Here is an 18,885-nt window from a genome sequence, read left to right as displayed (position 1 = left end):
AATTTTATCACTATGCATGGAAATAAAAGTTACTGTTAATGTCATGAACATAATGACTATCTTCCTTTTCATAAACAAGTCTTGAAAGAGCATCTGCATTGTTCAGTTGAGCTCCAGGACAATGCTTGATGATGATGATGTCTCTGTAGAGCCAACACCCATTGCTGTAGCCTCGATAACTGTGGTGCGCTCTTTGTCAAAAATGTCAATGGGTTATGATCAGTTTGTAGCTCGATCTCTGCACCAAAAATCCATGTCTCGAACTTCTTTAGACCCATACAACGGCGTAAGCTTTACGTTCAATTGTAGACCACGCTTGTTGAGTTAGAGTCAGTTTTTGGCAGGCGTAGGATATTGGGTACATTTTTCCCTGAGATCATTGTGACAGACAGGCAGATATTCCCACCTGTGATGAGTCTGTCTGGATTATGAAAGGCTGTCCCAGCACTGGGGTATGAAGTGTGGGTGCTTTCATTAAAGCTATCTTTAAGTGGTAAAATGCAATGTTGTGAACTCTGGTCCAGGGCAGAATGTCTGGAACCTTTCTTTTGGTAAGTTCAGTGAGTGGATAGGCTACAGCAACATAGTTGGGTATATATTCTCTATAATAGTTGCATAAACCTGAAAGGCTTCTTAATTGCCTTTTCGTTCCAGGTAAGGGTAATTGTGAGATGGCTTGAACCTTGTCAGAGTCTGTGCGAAGCTTCCCCAAACTGATGACATGCCTGAGATACTTGATCTCGGGTTTAACAAAGGAGCATTTTTTGATATTTATGGTGAAATGTAGTTCTTCCAATTTCATGAGAACCTTATCTAGATGGTCCAGATATGTTCCCCAGTCACTCAAAGAGACGGCAATGTCATCAATGTATGTCTGCGCCAAATCTCAAAATTGAGCTAGGGCTTTGTTCGTTTCTCTTTGAAAGGTGGAGGTGGCATTCTTTAAACCAAATGCCATGACCTTGAAACAATACTGTCCTCTGTGTGTTTTAAAAGATGTGAAGTCTCTACTCTTGACCTCCATAGGTTTTTTTTTATTTGTGGTTTTAGGCCCCTTACCTCTCAAAAAGCACAAAAAGGCCAAAATACGACCTCCATAGGTATCATCCAATAACCTTTCAGTAAGTCTGAGGAAGTGATGATGTTTGCTGCACTGATGTGACTGATCAATTGAAAGGCCTCCTCCATAGGAAAATCATTGGTTATTGTAACGGCATTAAGAAAGGTAATCTACACACAACCACATGCCACCGTCCCTCTTACTCACACACACGACCAGATGTGCTATCTCTCTGCATAGCTTTTCTCTGTCAATCCCAAACGTAAGAGTTCCTTCAATCTGCTCATCTACCTTGGGCTTCAAAGTTTCGGGAATTTTATATACATGCGGCTTCTTCCTCGTCTGACCCGGGCTCAACCTGATTTTATGTTCACTTACCTTCGCAACACGGACTCTCTTGGTGAATAAGGAACGGTTCTTTTCTAATAGGTTGTTGATTTGCGTCTGTTGTTTGTGACTGAAGTGATCAAAACATGATGTTCTAGTACTTCTTCGAAGGTCACGTTATCATTGATCTTTGGGATAGGGTGTATCTCCTCAAATTTTCTCTCACTTTCAAATATTACTCTGATATCTTTCACTCTGGGGTAATATTTCCGAATCTTCTTAGCATGAACTTGCCTGGTGTTATTTCCAGGCAGTTTGACTTTGTACGAATGTGGATGGCAAAACTGCACTTTTTGTCGTGACTGGTCCATTGTGTGTAAATCTTGTTATCCTAGTTGGGAATTAGTAGAATGACTTGATCCCTGACTTCAAACTTTCTTATCGATGACCTCTGATTGAAGTGCTCTGTTTATGCTCTTTGGTTTTTGTTTGCTGTTAATGTGGTATGATGTGCTACTGTTTCCAATCTACCCTTAAGATCTTGTAAGTAATCGACAGCTGAACCATTGTTTTGTCTCCAATCCGTTGAGGGTCATTGAGTGTGATTATCGTTTATGGGCTGGTTTCTCATCCTCTGTGGACAGAACCTAGAAATATCTTGTGTTGATCTACAGTAAAACACTCCCTCCGTTTCATTTATTGGTGGCAGTTAACTTGTTTTTTCATCTCTTGTCTCTCAGAGGGGGATCATATTTCTGATCAGGACCCTGATGTTCTGAAGGGTGCCACAATCTCCATGAATCATTGCATGTCTCAGTTAGTGACTTTCCTTTACTTTCAAAATATAAATTGCACTTTCAGCTCTCACCCTGATGGACACTTACATGAGCTGCCATGTCGACATCCAACGTCTGGAATAATCTATCCTACATGATTAGTTGTTTTAAAGCTTCTAGGTCCTTCACTCTCCTCAACTCACAATAATACTCACTTTAATACTTTCAATACACAATAATACTTTCCCAAGCCGATGCTAATCTCAACACAAATTGCATGTGAGTCTCGTTGGGTCTACGCATAGCACTTCGGAAATTTTCCAGGCAGCATTGGGCTGATGGTTTGTATTCTCACAATACTAATTTCTTGATGCTTAAGTAATCCCATAATTCGTCTTCGGCTATATAGATTAATATGTTTGCAGCCTTTTCCCCCAGAATATTGATCAGTATCTCGGCTTTCATCTCCTCTGGCACGTTCTTTGATTGAAATGCTCACTGGATAGGAAAAATAGGTTCCAATTTTCAGACTTAGTGGGACTGTCAGCATTCATGTTTTCACACTTTTGATTAATTTCTCAATACTCATAACAGGCCTGTCACCCGGGTGGCTGTCCGCAAGGCTAGGATTATTGTTACTCGTCCTACCTTGAATATTAGCACTAATCTGCGCCAGCTCCAACTCATGCTGGCATCCCCTTTCTCTCTCAGCTTCTACCTGCGTCCTTTCAGCTTGTAGCTTTCTTGTTCTTCTTTCTGTTTCTTCTTGGCAATGGTAGAGGTCAAAATTTCCAACACAAAATCTAGGTCACTAGCAAAATCATCACTTTTTATAATAAGTTCCCTTAACTTTGATACCCTCAGATCATCATGTATTGTGCCACGATCCATAGATCTTCTTTTTTAACTCCCTTTACGCTTAGCATTCCACTGAGGAATTCATTTCCGACAAAGTAAAAAGTTTTCCTACCTCTTCTCCCATGTAAAATCTGTATATTCCTCAAACCTTTGTTCCGTGCTCAGTTATCCACTCAGCCCAGTTGTTGATCAACTCTTCTTATTCTGGATCGTAATCACTCTTTTCATAGATCGAATCTTATCGATCTGGCTTCACTATCCTGTTGGCTGCGCCAATGTAGAGAACCCGATCTGATTTACGGATTCCGTCCTGTTAGTTCGTCACACAGAAACTCAAACAGCCAAATATTGTAACACAAAAACTTTAATCTCTAATTCCACTTTCGGACACCACCACTTCACTACTGCTTCCTATTTCTCTCAATCTCCTACCTCCTCTGCCTGACCCTTTTTTCCCGCCTTTACTCCCTTCCTTTTACGGCCCTTTGTCTACATTTCTTATTGCCATTTACGACTACATGAAAATGGATTGCACATGGACTGACAAAACCACAGTTGAGGGAGGACAAGGAGTGTCAATATCACTACATAATCATCACATTTTCTTTTCTTAGGCATTTTTCTAAAATATTGATAATGATATTGATGTCTCCCTGCACCATGAATAAAATGCTTTGTTATTAATTAAATAATAACTGAAAAACTCAAACAGAAAAATATTATTAGTCAAGTACATTCACTTCAGTCACTTTCTTCTATTAATAAATTCAATCAATAACACAAATACTTGCATTAGTTTCAGTTATATTTTCAGGTAATGTAAAATCTTAAGTTTAATACATATTATCATTATACATTTTAAATGATATTCTATCATTTGGTATTGAAAACATTGTACTTAATCATACTTAATCATTCTAATGATTTATAATGATTAGTTTAAATTTACTGTGATTGAAATGCATTATTCAGAGTTCAATAAATAATTTTTTTCTTGCTCATAGAAATAAAAAGTGTGTGTAATCCCTTTCAACAATTGACAATTAAGTCTAATTAAGCAAGCAATAACTTTAATTATATTCTGTATTTCTTAATTTTATATTTTAATTACTTATAAAATGAGAACTTATCATTTTCCTTTCAATAATGTATCTGTCAAATTGTATAGAATTAAATTCACTTTAATTTCATTTAAAAATACTTAATTGTTTAAAAGTTAATCTTATTCCAATAATTAGATTTAACTAAAATATATTATTTCTTTGGCTACTTGAATGCTTGCTTTTATAGAAGTGTAAAATAAAATTAAGAAGACTAAAATGTCATTTAGAATAGTAATAATTTATTAAAGCAAATAAAAATTAAAGTTTTAATTAAAGTATTTTTAATATGTGAAAAAATTTCTAAATAAACAAATATATTCTATTTCAATTAATTTGATTAACTATAAATAGCCATGTGCTTAATGTATAACCCTCTAAAGAAAGTGATTTATGAGTAAATAAGGAACAAATTGCAGTTACGAGGAGGACAATCAGTTGAATATATGCAATATACAGATTGATATCTGTAAACAATTGATTATGGATAAACAAAGATATTAATTTCAGTTAGCATTCATGAGTTTCATTAACATTTTTCTCATTATTTTTTGCCATTTATATTGATTTTTAAAATCAAAATAGACCAATTTAATTTTATTCCATCGATAAATATAAAAAACAATTAATTTAGCTTATTTTTTTCCAATTTTAAAAGTCTAATTTTATTATTAATGAGTTTGTAAATATTTTCACATATACAGTAGATTCCACTTATTGTAATCATGGACATTAATATTAGTTGTTTAGTGTTAACAGAGTTTGCATGCCTCAAAAGACAAAGTTAAAATACATTTAATGTAATTAAACTTATTGTAATTAGAATTTTGGTTAGTTATTGTCTTTGGCTAAATAGACATTTTTTAAACTGTCTTGTTGCACTATCGGCCTCAATGTATGATTGATAATGTGCAATCATTATCAATCTTAATCAGTGCTTTAAATGTTAACACTTCGGTCATTATTTGCTTGCAGTACAGTAGTTTAAATTGCTAGTATTTCTTACTCCAATCCAATACTGGATAAATTGATATTAATTAATAAGAATACATTTTTCAATTGTTTTAATGTCAATCAGTAAAATCAGAATATTCACTAATTGTAATCTTATTTATTTACTCTGTTTAATTGATATTATGAATTAGTTATTGTCATTAGTATAAGGGATTTCTAAAAGTGATTACAATAAGCAGATTCTGCTACATATGAATTTGTAAATTGTAACATTTATGTATATTTTGTTGAAAGTTTAGAATGTGGCAAGTGTTTTAAGTAAACAATTTGAATTTTATTTAATGGTAAAAGGTTCCTTTGTATTTTTTTTTATTTAATTAGGTTAATAGCAGTAAATGCAATATTTTCATATCAAATATTTGTTTTTATGGCAATATTTATTTATTCAATTTCATTGAAGGCTTACTTTATCTGTTATATTTTTTTAATATTAATTTTAAAAAATTGTGCAGGAACCAAGTGGTTAAAGTAATAATAATTTTGTAAATATTATTTGATAAAATTTATGTTACAAGAAAATGTTAAATATTTTAATAAATTATAAATTATGTATAAAAACAATTTTTCTTCACATTTGTGCATTTGATATTGTGAACATATTGAAGTTTAAGATTTTATTATCTTATACAACTGATAAAAAGTTTGTGTTGCTGAAACTATCTTTAAGCAAAATAGGTATTTCATAAAATATATTATATATATGTATATGTATAATATATTCCATTTTTTTAAAATCTCTTTAAGGTATACTTATTAAGGAGATATCTTACCATTTTTATGGAAAAATGTATATTTTCTGTTGTGTATATATATGAAAACTGGATAAGCATTCCTTTGAAACACATTTCCAAAAATATTTTTTATTTTTAATGATTGTTTCTCTTATGAGAAATTTGTATATAGAGAATGAATATAAATTTGTGATGAATATTTTAAAATATTTTTCCAGTTGAATCTGAGCAAAATAAACACTGTATTTTGAATTGTGAATTAAAATATTTGAGTGATTGCAATAAAACTGAGGTACTGACATATGTTTTAATTTATTTTTTAATAATGTTTTATATATAAAATCTAATTATATACACAAATAATTTAGAAATTAACCTTGTCAGTGATGGATTTATGTACAGCTATTAAAATTATATGTAGAAAAACATTTTAACAATTTGAACATTTAATGAAAATTGATAAGTTCTGAATTATAAAAATTAATGAAAATTTCCAAAAACAAGTTTAATATATTATCTGACATTGATTATATTTTTACAGTGCAAGCTAAATATGGATTTAAATTAATAATAAAAGTTAAGTTTGATTATTGCAAGTAGAATTGTACTGTTGGGATTCAGATTTACTGTAGATTAAGCTTAAGGTAGAGGAGAATCAGCTTTATGATATTTGTTAAACTGCTAACAGATTTGTAAACAAAACACTAAAATCGTTCACATAGAAAAAAATAAAGACAAAAAGATTTGGTGTTAGAAGACTGCTTGACACAAAAACAAAATTCTCCCATCATGATAGGATTTTGAACATTTGATTGGTCAAAATATCCAATTTGAAAAAAATCATAACTTTCAATATTTTACAATATACATTGTATACCTGTACAGAATAAATGATAAGTTACGTAACTCCTAAAAAGAATTTACTTGGCCATGAACATCAGCTTGTAAATGGTTTGTAGACAATTTCTCTGCCTACCATGGTGCCTGGAAATTAATATCATCAATAGTAGTAATTTATTAACAAACATTAACTTTTATTTAATACAGTATTAAATAAAATCGGTCCATTGAATATCTCTAATGGACCGAAAAATTCCATTATAGAAGGTCTCCGATTAACAGCTTTCGTAAAAATTATCTTTAATTAAACGTACTTCACTGTATTTAGGAAGTACAGTACAATATATAATTAACAAAGCTCACTCAGCAAATAATAGACTACCCAACTACACCTTAAGTTGCTAAGAAAATTTATTTAAACGTAACTAATGTTTTCGGCCTATTCAATAGGTCATCCTCAGATTAAATGAGAAAAAATATTGGTGTTCTAAAAATAGAATATATAAATTCAAATACAAATACAATGACGGCTTTAAGTTGAAGTTTAAACAAAGGTTCCTCAAGGATACATTTTTTTAGATATAAATATTGAATTCAAAGAACATTTGGTCACCAATATGTATGTCAAACCGACGCATAGACCGCTTTACATCCCGTCACACTCGAATGATCCTTACCGATATAAACTGACTGCGTTCCGAGCTCTCATTAGAAGGGCCTTTCTGTATTGTAGTAGTGTGGTTGATAGACAGGAGATTAACAGAATATTGCAGGTTAGGATACAGAGCAGATGTGATAACAGGAATGATTGGAAGCTACAAAATGGGCACAGCAAAGACACTACGGCGATATCGGTGAAGTCATAAATTTCACGTACAATAGTAGTATGAAAGGAATTTCGGACCAACAAAAAGTCCAAAATGATTTTGAAAAGAGCTCCGAACCTCTATAAGATATTAATTAAGGAATGACAAGGACAGCATTAATAAAGTAGGAAAAGCAGGAGTGTACGGTATCCTTACGAAAACATGTAATTAGGAATCAAGAAAAACTATATTGGTGTTACTACAATAAATTTGGGAATCAGACTGAAGGAGCACAAATATAATATCAATAAGGGATTATCTCATAGCGCAGGCTGAAAGCTCCATAGTAAAATGGGAGAAAGCAGATATTGTTAAGTCCTTACGCTCCCCGACTTTAGCGATGAGCGCAGAAAAGATTTATAAGGGCAAACTACAAGATGTGGGCATTAATGCAAGGGACGCAAAAGGGCTACCATCTCTGTGGAAGTACTTAGAAAGCTTTTTACATTTTTGGTATTTTATATACGATATTATTACACGATATATAATAATACATCTGATTATTATTTTATTTTATATTTATACATGTGTATATATATAGTTCTTCCGTTAGTTTTGTTTTTGAATTTATATATTCTATTTTTTAGAAGACTGTTATTTTTTCTCATTTAACCTGAGGATGGCCTATCGAATAGGCCGAAAACGTTAGTTACGTTTAAATAAATTTTCTCGGCAGCTTAAGGTGTAGTTGGGTAGTGTACAGCAGCGCTGTCCAACTGGCGGCCCGCGGGCCGTATACGGCCCGCCAAATAATTTTTACGGCCCGCGAGTACATTTTACTATGAATAAATTTATGTTACTAAATTATTATTATTAATATTAAAATTATTTTACTACCGTGTTTCCCCGAAAATAAGACAGTGTCTTATATTAATTTTTGCTCTGAAAAATGCGCTAGGTCTTATTTTCAGGGAATGTCTTATTTTTTCCAGGAAGAAGAATTCACATTTATTATTGAACAAAAAAATTCCCAAGTCGAACTTAGACGAGAGTGACGTATATCCGGTGTGTCGAACTGTCGCCTTTTTATAGCGTCAACATCGGACTCGCTGACCAATTAGTGCTTACTGAATCGTAGCACTATGCAAATGTCATGTGGTTTATCAACCTTCTTGGCCCCCGAAATGTTTGGTGAAGAAAATATGGCCCGAAAATATGGCTATGATAAGTTGGACAGCGCTGGTGTACAGTATATAATATACTACATACCATGCAAAAAATAGTAATACGGTATTAACTAACAATATGCATTTATTAATGTATATTATTACAAAATAATACGAAGATTATTATTTAATAAACAATATTATTTTATGAAACTAAATTCACGAGAGATTGGAATTGAGTTTATGGAGGACTTGGTTAAAACAAATTGTTTTTTAGATCGCGGGCCGTTGGAAATTATTTGGTCTGAAGGTTTTGAAGTAGGTGCTGTGATTGGAAAAGGAGCTTATTCAACAGTTAGGTTAGATTAATTCATTTTGTTAAAAATTGTTAATAATTTGGATATAAGTTATGCTTAATCAATTTTTTTTGTAAGAGTAAAATAAGTTATCGCTTTATGGTCACATTTAAAGATGGCCAATTGGTCTAAGCAGTTAAGGTGTCATCTTATAGCTCTGGGAGATCCGGGGTCTAATCCGGACTTTATATGGTGGGCTTTTTCCTCACTGCTCGACCGCCTATATTATGGGGCTGGCCAAATCCACGAAGGGCATGGAAAAATGCTCTCTCAGTACCCACAGGGCAGAAAGAATCAAAACTGAAAATCCTGAGTCTACTAGGATCAGGATTTGAGTCCTAGCAGAACTAGACACTTTGTGTGTTGATAGTTGTTTATGTGGAGGCTCAGTTCTTTACCACTTGAAGGCCTCCTTTGCGGACTTGGCCAAACCCATTGTAGGCATGATTATAGGGCTTTAGTACTCGCAGAGTCGAAAGAATATAAAGTGAAAAAAGAAACGCCCTAAAATATAAATATTTTATTAGAATAGCAGAGAAGAATGGTAACCTGATTGCAATCAAAATAATTTCTATAAAAGATATTTCTAAGAGATTTAGAGACTATTTTCTTCCTCGAGAAATAGAAGTGCTCTCCCAACTAATACATCCAAATATCATCGCTATTCATAGAATCATGTTTTCCAAAAATCACATCTACATATTCATGGAGTTTGCTGAAAAAGGAGATTTACAAGATTATATACAAGTAAAAAATAATAAATTTATTACTTTTATTATTATAATTCTCTTAAACAATATTTTAATATTTCATCAGAGAAAACAATTTCTTCCTGATAAGAAAGCAAAAAAGTATTTTCGATTTCTTGTCAAGGCTATGGATTATCTCCATAGTCAAAATATTAGTCACAGAGATTTGAAGTGTGAAAATTTACTTATTACCAGTAATGATATTATCAAATTAACGGATTTTGGATTTTGTCGAAGTGTTAGTAAGTTCAATTAAGTAATTTTTTAATACTGTTTCGTAATTCATTAAAGTTGCAATGGTATCACTTTTAACTTATTTGTGATTTTTAATCAAAATGTCTGCGGCAATCCGTATTATCCGAAGTATTATTGGTCCACATTAATTTGAATAATCGGGGTTCTATTGCAATTCATAATTATTTTCAAACCTGCCTCGCGACCATTGAAAATGCAGTTTTTTGTGCTTATGTTCGATTACGCCCACAATGGAATGGATAGACGAGTTGACATATTCGGATCAAATTATTCGTGAAAATTCTGAAGATTTGATCCTGATTCGAGGTCTAGAGCAGTACGTTGATGCCTTTAACACCTTGATCATCTGTCCTTATAAATGCATTTATTATAAATATATATGGTATTTTCAAGTGATTATTTCTTATGGGAAATTAAATTTTTTTTGGTAACTTTGATTATATATATTTAGCACTAAAAGTAAGACAGATCCAACATGTATTTAATTAAAACATCTCTTAAAAATTGAGTCCATTTCAGTTTATTCTAATAATTAAATGTTGTACAGAAAAATTTTAAAACTTAATTATATTCTTCAATTGTTGGTCCGAATTTTGTGATTAAAAATTATATTAATAAAACAAATTCTACATTATTTTATATTTAAGAATAATTATAAGTATTTTGTTTTAAATCGCCAGCTGATGATAAAACCGGAAAAAGAGTATTAAGCGAAACATATTGCGGAAGCCCTGGATATTCAGCTCCTGAAGTATTGCAAGGAATACCATATAATCCAATTATGAGCGATAATTGGAGCATAGGTGTGATTTTGTACAATATGATTACGGGAAGATTGCCGTTTCCTGAAAGCCATCATCGTAAAATGGTAAAATATCAACTGGAACGACATTATATATCTCCTTTAGAAATAAATACAAATGCCAAATTGGAATGTAAATTACTGATCAATCACTTATTAGAACCAGATATCATTAAGAGATTTAACATTAAACAAGTGATGAAGGACCCTTGGATATGTAAGAAATCTAGAAAGCCAAAAGAGAAATATAGTGAAAGCCCAATTTATGACCACAAAATTCCCCAGTAATAAATTAAGAAGCATGTATTAATTCAAAAAGTATCGATTTATTACTTAAAGACATCATACTTTAACAATAAATTTTTTGCTCATTTAAAAAATTTTAGTACAGTATGTGTTTATTTTATAAAAATAAGATAATGGCTAGTGGCTAAAAAAAAGTAATTTTTTAAAACTGTATTTATGTAAAACAATTGTGAATAATTCTATTATAATAAATACTTTTTCATAAAATATCTATAACAAATAAATTCTAAAATTTCACAAATTTCACATAAATAAACACTATTTTTATTATTAGAATTTTAATATGTTACGAATAATTTATAGAATATTTAAGAACTCTTGATGATTTTCGTCAATGGAGATTTAGTTTTAGTCACAGATTCATCTTCAGTCATCAGTATTGAGGCTGAGTATCATAACTTCTCCAAAATTATTTTGTAAAACGCAATTACTCTGAAATATTGAATTTTATGTCATTATTTACATACATTAAAGCAAATTAAGTTATTTTCAATACTGTAGCATCTAATTAGTAAAATTTAAAATGGAAAAGTTGACAATAATACTTTATTTTCTGTAACTAATTCTACCTTTACCTGAACACACACAGGAACGTCGTAAGAAATCCAATACGCACATTTAAATACATAAGGAATCTTCGCCTCCTTATCGAATTCCACAATTTTTTAAGCATTCACAGACCTATTCAAATATTTATAATTTTAGATTTAAGCGTGAGAATATAATTTTAGATTGATATTAGTAATTCAGTCTACTACTACAACACAAGGTGACTCAAAACTATCCATACAAAAGCAAATACCTGAAGGGATGTATGTAACTGTGATGTATTTGCAAACTCAACATCAGACATGCTAACATCAGTTTACCATGAGTAGTAGGAGTGCTTTTATATGTGCATTCATTCAAATGGCATCTACATAGATTGTATTCTGTGAGTGACATATAACTAGATTACGTAATAAAGTGAACCCTTTATCTGTATGAAGAATTTAGGATCTTTGTGTTTGAATGCTTTTACTTAAAAGACAGATAAATACTTAGAAGCTGGCTACAATCGCAAATGGTTAATATAATATTATTTTCTGAAAGAATAATCACCAGACGAGCGATTCAGAAATCTTTACAGAAGCAGAAAGGAAACAATACGCATTAAAAATGTTTACCACATGAAGTACAAATTTACCACATGATTTTTTCCAAAGGCAGGTACCTGTCTTTGGAAAAAATCCAAGAAGGTGGTGCTGCGCCCTGCACACCCCTTAAATCCGTCCTTGTCACAAAAGGATATGAAAAGTAAAGTCGTGATTTTTGATTTTTATACAGTAATTTTGTTTTTGATAGACTATACTAACTTATACTAGATAATTTATTTTATTATGCCGATTTAATGTATAATATTTACCATCTGATGTTATATACTTTTCTAAATTTAATTTAAATTGATCGAGGAGGAACCAAAAATATTTATCTATCAAAAACAAATCGATCTTGGATAAATTTCTGTATGAATTTGATATAATTTCATTTCTCAACAGAGTGATGATAGGAAAATAACCATTAGCTTGCTGATACTTTAAGATATTATTCAATTAAAACAAAAATACTTACAAACATTATCATTATGTGGATTATAAAATTAACATTTCTATTCAGTGATCTGATTTCTACTAAAATAAAAACTTTATAACGGAAAGTTTTATAGTTTAATGTACTATACACTTACCTGTACAAGAGCGATATTTTAATTGGAAATGATCAATCTTTCACTATTTAAGAACAATTAAACCAAAGTTACACTTTGAAAGAATTTAAAGTACTTGCACTGGGATATGTTACACACTATCTATTCCATTTCTGTCTATACCAACTGTAAACTACACTGATTATTTCTGAATTTTGATAAAAGATGGAATCCAATCGTCCATTCCAATAATGAGCAGACCAGTTCTGAAATGATAAATATTTACACAAGTTACATTATTAATATATTACATTAAGGATGAAAAAATTTAGTTAATTAATTACAATATAATGTTTACAGCATAATTTTCAAATGTTTAAGGAATCATTTAAGACAATCCTAGAATAAGAGTTGATCATAAATTAAAATATTAGTATGAATTTTTATTATTTATAATTGTGTTTGAAAAGGATAATCGATTTGGTCTTTTAAAAAGTCAGAGTTTCTATAGTAAAGTAACAATGTTCTTTACTATAGAACATTGGTTAATATAATATTTTAACAACATATAAATGGATGATGCCTTCTGTAATAGGCATTTCAATAATTTTTATCATTAATAGAAAAACCGTCAGATCTGGAAAATTTGAAGCATGGTAATATATAAGTTATTTACATACCTAATTTAATAATTGACAACACTATCTCGCCATTTTAAAAACGAAATATGATTATTCTAAAAGAAAGCATTAAGGAATGAAATAATAACAATTAACGCCTTGTTTTTACAGAATTTAAAGCAAATAAAACAAGAAAAATCGTGATAAATGAACTTATAGTATGAAAAACTTTATATTTAGTAAATACTTAACATGATAATTTTATTTTGACAGCATAGCAAGGCTACATCAATAATAAATTTGGATGCTGCAACTGCTAACGAGATCAATATTTGTTTCCTAGAAATTCTATTTTCGAAGCATGTTTAAATTCTTGTAAAATAATTCATACAATTATAGAAAATTTTATTAAATATTAAAATTAATAATATTTAATTTATAACTCTAGAAACATGAATTTAATTACATGTTCATGTAAAAAAACTATGACTTCAAATAGGAAATTCCCAGTTTGTATCAGAGTCATATAAGTTTCTCCAACTGTTAAACATGGATTCAATAAATCTTGAAATAGAAAACATACATTTAAATTCTTAGTAATTATTAAAAAGCTAGATATTAATTACTTATTATACTTTCGAATCGATTAATTAATTTTATGCATCTTAAATAAAGATTTAAATATGTGAAAAATCTCCTTCATGTTTAAGTAGTACCGGTAAGTAACTTATAAAGGATTTTTTCACATATTTAAATATGTTTTACAATTATAAAAAGTTACTTACAAATCTATAAGTATTGTTGCCATAATTTATACATATATAAAAATATACAACGCGCTTCAACAACATACAGAACGAAAATTGATCCAATGCTTTAAGCCCTTGAAAATTAGTTGGCATTAAACTGAATCTAATCAAGTCTTGCACTATTTATTTCCGAAATTTTAATATTAAAGCTAGGTTCACATTGGCATACGAACTGCCCTTCCAATGATTGTTCGACCAATTAACTTTTTACAAGTAGTGTTTGAATTGTTTCGATCAGTCATATTCTAGCTCAGTTTGTGTCGAAGCAAACAACTTTTCGCATTGATTATTATTCGTTTCGTATGAAAGTGTGAATCTAGCTTAAAAAGAAGAAATAGTTGTTCTATTTTGTGAGAGTTAAAAAGTTTATACTGCACACAATGTTGTTAACAGTTTAGTTTTTTAACTCAACTTTACTTGGCATTTGCTAAAGGTGCACCTATATGAGAATTATGGATATAAAGAGTAGAGTATAAGGCAATTTTAGGTACTTATTCTCGATTTATTCGTTTTTATAATAATATGAACATGTTATTGGTGTCAAATAGTATGAATTTGGAGTGATACCTTATTACACATATCCAGAAGAACTGTCCAAACAGATTAATCATTGGAAAGAATTATGCTTAAATGAATTTGAGCAGATTCCTTAACTTACGTAATATGCAAATTGCAGCGATATTAGTGCCAAATTTACCTATCGGAAAATTTTGGAAGTAAACTTATTTGAGAAATCGAAATCCCATGATGAAGTACGCGTAATCAAGTTTGATTGTGTTTGGTCCAATAGTTCTTTCAACAGTTCTAAACATCTCCAATAAGTTTGAGGGTTGAAAAATTTGTTTTAGATTGCATTTATAACCATGTCAATGTTGTTTCTAAAGGTATGAAATACTGTACATTAGAAACCTGTCACTCATTAATCATATTTTTATATTTGTACTGTAATGTGTAAAATCTAATGTTGATAACGAGCCCATAGAAGATGGCCGACAATCATTATTACGTTAAAATTTCTTAAATTTTTGAATTAGTACTTTCTGAAGCCAATTTTGGTTAACTGACTTTTCCGATGATCGATTTTTGAATAATCTACTGTGCTGGTGAAACCGTCTGTAAATCCTTAAAATCGCATTCATATAACATGCAGTAGAATGTTTAAAAAGAAAGAACCAATATTACACCGTTTACAAACAATAAAAACTTTTCTCTTGTAGAATACTTCCGCCTTCTCCCCCCTCATCCCACCTATTTAAGCTAAATCCCTTCCAGATCTTGAAATCAAGATAAACCGTGGTTTCAAAGCCCCAATAATACATGTTTTGTCTTAAGACAAACATTAAGTTTTCGAATTATATTTTAGTTGATAAATCTAAGATTTAATAAGTCATTCTAAAAGACATAAATGGATAACAAGGGCAATAACACAAGGCTTATATTTATTTACTTATTTATTAATTTTCATTACCATTCAATCTTAATCGTTAGATATGCATGTGATATAATTTCTATGCAATAAGCACGTTTTGGTGTACATTGTGGTTTAAATGACGTTGCAATTTGAACTGTAGACCTATAAATTCCTACTGTCACCTGTCTGTCTTTCCTTAATCTAAAGAATGGAATTAGTTAGATGAAATCCGAGACCAGATATTTTTTCCGTTTAGGCTGGTTTCTTTTTATTCAGGTTCCATTTGACAGATTTTACCGTGCACATTTACAATGCTCAGAGTATGTCATGCTCCAGCTTGGACAAAGGAAAGAATGGTTGTACTTCAATGGACGTCCGTTTTATTTCATTAACTTTTATACAATTTATACATTTTATTATGCATAAGGTGATAAAGATTCGGAGGGTGGCTGAGTTTTGCTGGACGTCCATAATCCTTTTTCAAAGAGAAAAAGAATTATGGACGTCCAGCAAAACTCATAATCCGTCCATAATCCTTTTTCTCTTTGAAAAAGGATTATGGAAACTTGGGACAAGAGGGATAGTAAAAATTTCTGGAAAAATGCGGACGTAATTTATGGCCATCCCCTTAGTAACGCATTTAACTCGTTCGACTTTACGAACGTACCCAAAAGAGAGTATTGTTCGGCTTTATACAATCTCCCCTCCTCCCCATCTCTCTTTTCAGCCAGTCCTCATTCGACGTCTATGGGCAAAATTTGCCCTATGAAAGAGTATTTGACCGATTCTTTTAGTTTTAAAATATTTCGTACGTAATTAATTCTGAAAGAATTAATTACGTACGAATTTTCGTAAGGTTGGTTATGGAGAACGTGGTTGGTAGTATCTCGCCCATTATCTAAGATGGCTAAATATTTTATTTGTCTTCGGGATAGTGATATCCTTTCGATGTCAGGGTCCTGACACCAGCTAGGGAAATTCTAAATTCTCACCCTATCTCGCGAGTACTTCTAATTTCAATTATCTTAGCGATATATCAGAGTGGCAACGTCTAAATTATACTGGAAGGGAGTAGATCGAGTGGCGGAGGGGTCGTGTCGATTCGGGACATTGAAAGCAGGGCAAATCAACTTAATTTAAACTACTCTATTTATTGCTGTTAAACTACTCTAATCAAACAGGTATATACATAGATTTGAAGATACACGTTGAAGGCATACAATAAACTAATATCGAACTTCTAACAAAGGTATATATGGGCTAAATGCTAAAGCCTAGGTTACGGCAGCATAGAGAGAGAGCCTACAAAAGTACATATTACCTGGAGCGTTGTGAGACTTCTAATGTCGAGACCTTTACGTCTTTGGAGGCGGGAACGATTATATCATGACTCCACTTGGCTTACTTCCGTTGACCAAAACAAAAAGCAGCCGTGAGTGAAGGGGTCATCCCCTTTTATAGGGAAATTGACGAACCCTTGTTCGTTCCCGATGCGGTCATATTCCTGGTAAATTTCCATTCATCAAGAATTAAGCATATCAGGAAGTCAAGGCCAGATGCATAAATTAATAAATTTTTATCTTTATTCTCGTTTTACAGATGTTTCAAAATATTAACTGAAATATTATTCTAATTTTATATTGAAATATTCATTTTTTTTTAAATTAAAACGTTTCCTACTCCAGGATCTCACAATACCGTAAATGTCAGCTATTTAGAAGTAAATATAATAAATGTCTTATTTGAACGGTCTGGGAATTGTAAAATGCTATTTAAGTAGAGGTGTCCGCTATTCGGGAGTGTGGTTCACTTAGGTTTCACTGTATTATGATTTATTATTTACAGATCTGACAAAACTTAATGTTAATTGCTTTTCTTAGGTCAGATATCTCATTAAATGATCAATTATAATAAACCGATAAATAAATGAGATTTTTTTTAATTTTAATTATTATCTATTAATTAGAAATTATAATAAATTGCTTTGTGTTAATAAATAATTTATGAAAAATACAATCTTTTTTTTTATACTCTTTTTTACTTCATTAAAAAGAAGCCCCGGAAATTTAATTATAGGTTCAATCAAGTGTGCTGTGAGATAAAAAAAGATTGAAAATACTGGTCTAGACGTTTGTTACACATAACAACCAGGAAAATAACAAGTATCTATATACTAAAACATAAATTCAACGATAAAAATGAATATGAAAAGTAAAACACAATACAAAGAATATGTATTTTTATCAGGATAGTCAAATTTGATACCGTTTTTCATACTTTTCCATACAGATACACTTACAGTACTTAGAGATAATGTCGTTGATATAGAATTGTACATTAAATTGTTAAAATAAATACAGTAGAACCTCGATTATCCGGACTAATTGGGGATGAAGGTAGTCCGGATAAGGAAAACTCCGGATAATCGAAACAAATACTTTGTCTTTTAATGATAATACAACACGTTTTCTTTTCGATGACATATCGATAATATTAAAAATAAATATTGTATTTAAATCGTGATCAAATTTTCATGAAACAAATGTTTTATTGAATTTGGACTACTACTGACCAGCGCTAACAGACCAGCTATTGTTTAAAAGGCCCTCTGGTAGCTCAAGAAGACAGATTTTAAAAAATAAAAAGCAGTCAAAACTGCATTTTTATGAATAAAAAGTTGACAAACTATTTATCGTTTTATGACGAGTAAAATTTTTTCGTCGCGTTCGCAGCTTTTAACTAATGCATAAACCTTCGGACCGCGAGGCATAGGTGGTGGCCCACGTTGCCCATGCCTTACACCGCCCTTGGTTATAGAAATGATGTAATTTGAGTATAAATTATTTATAAATACGTATGTCATGTTATATTTTTATTACGATGCAAAATATATTTAAGAGTTTACGACCACTGTGCTGGGTGAGACGTTGTTGAAACAAAAAATGTTATGCATTCCATCACGTACATAAACAGTGTCGTAATTCGCCAAGTGCAAATCAGCAAATTCGTAAAATTTTTGTTTATTTTGAACAATCCGGATAATCGAGGTTCTGCTGTAATTATGTATAATTTAAAATAACTCATTTTACTTTTTTATATATATTTTTAAAGAACTTATAAATGGGGTTATTCATAATTAGTATTCATAATAATACTAATTAAATGCTAAATAAATTTAAAAATATATAAGTCTTGTCGCTCAACACTACAACGGA

At 31.0% G+C, this 18,885-nt stretch overlaps 1 protein-coding gene and 1 long non-coding RNA gene across 5 annotated transcripts; one reads left to right on the top strand and one right to left on the bottom strand.

The window, feature by feature from the left end:
- Positions 1-8,861: 8,861 nt before the first annotated feature.
- On the top strand, positions 8,862-11,189 carry LOC111621756 (testis-specific serine/threonine-protein kinase 2-like). 4 transcript variants are annotated; one of them, XM_023364003.1, is made up of 5 exons: positions 8,862-9,037; positions 9,562-9,578; positions 9,660-9,781; positions 9,851-10,025; positions 10,719-11,189. In XM_023364003.1, exons 1-5 carry the CDS (start codon positions 8,886-8,888, stop codon positions 11,126-11,128), a joined length of 876 nt encoding a protein of 291 aa, XP_023219771.1. In that variant the 5' UTR covers positions 8,862-8,885; the 3' UTR covers positions 11,129-11,189. The 4 variants fall into 4 exon arrangements, with proteins under 4 accessions (XP_023219771.1, XP_023219780.1, XP_023219789.1 ...); XM_023364012.1 differs by having other exon boundaries at positions 9,562-9,781; positions 10,719-10,906; positions 11,001-11,164; XM_023364021.1 differs by having other exon boundaries at positions 9,567-9,781.
- Positions 11,190-11,476: 287 nt separating this feature from the next.
- LOC111621660 lies at positions 11,477-13,238 on the bottom strand. The gene is made up of 3 exons (XR_002756123.1): positions 12,873-13,238; positions 11,722-11,827; positions 11,477-11,578 (listed from the first exon to the last, which is right to left on the bottom strand). It is a non-coding gene; the product is annotated as an uncharacterized LOC111621660 (long non-coding RNA).
- Positions 13,239-18,885: the final 5,647 nt, after the last annotated feature.

This window comes from Centruroides sculpturatus, unplaced genomic scaffold (assembly GCF_000671375.1).
Source record: "Centruroides sculpturatus isolate CEXI.00-Female unplaced genomic scaffold, Cexi_2.0 scaffold35, whole genome shotgun sequence".
In the NCBI taxonomy this organism is placed as follows: domain Eukaryota; kingdom Metazoa; phylum Arthropoda; class Arachnida; order Scorpiones; family Buthidae; genus Centruroides; species Centruroides sculpturatus.
The sequence above is the reverse complement of the archived record's forward strand: the minus strand, read 5'-3'. Positions and strand labels throughout refer to the sequence as shown.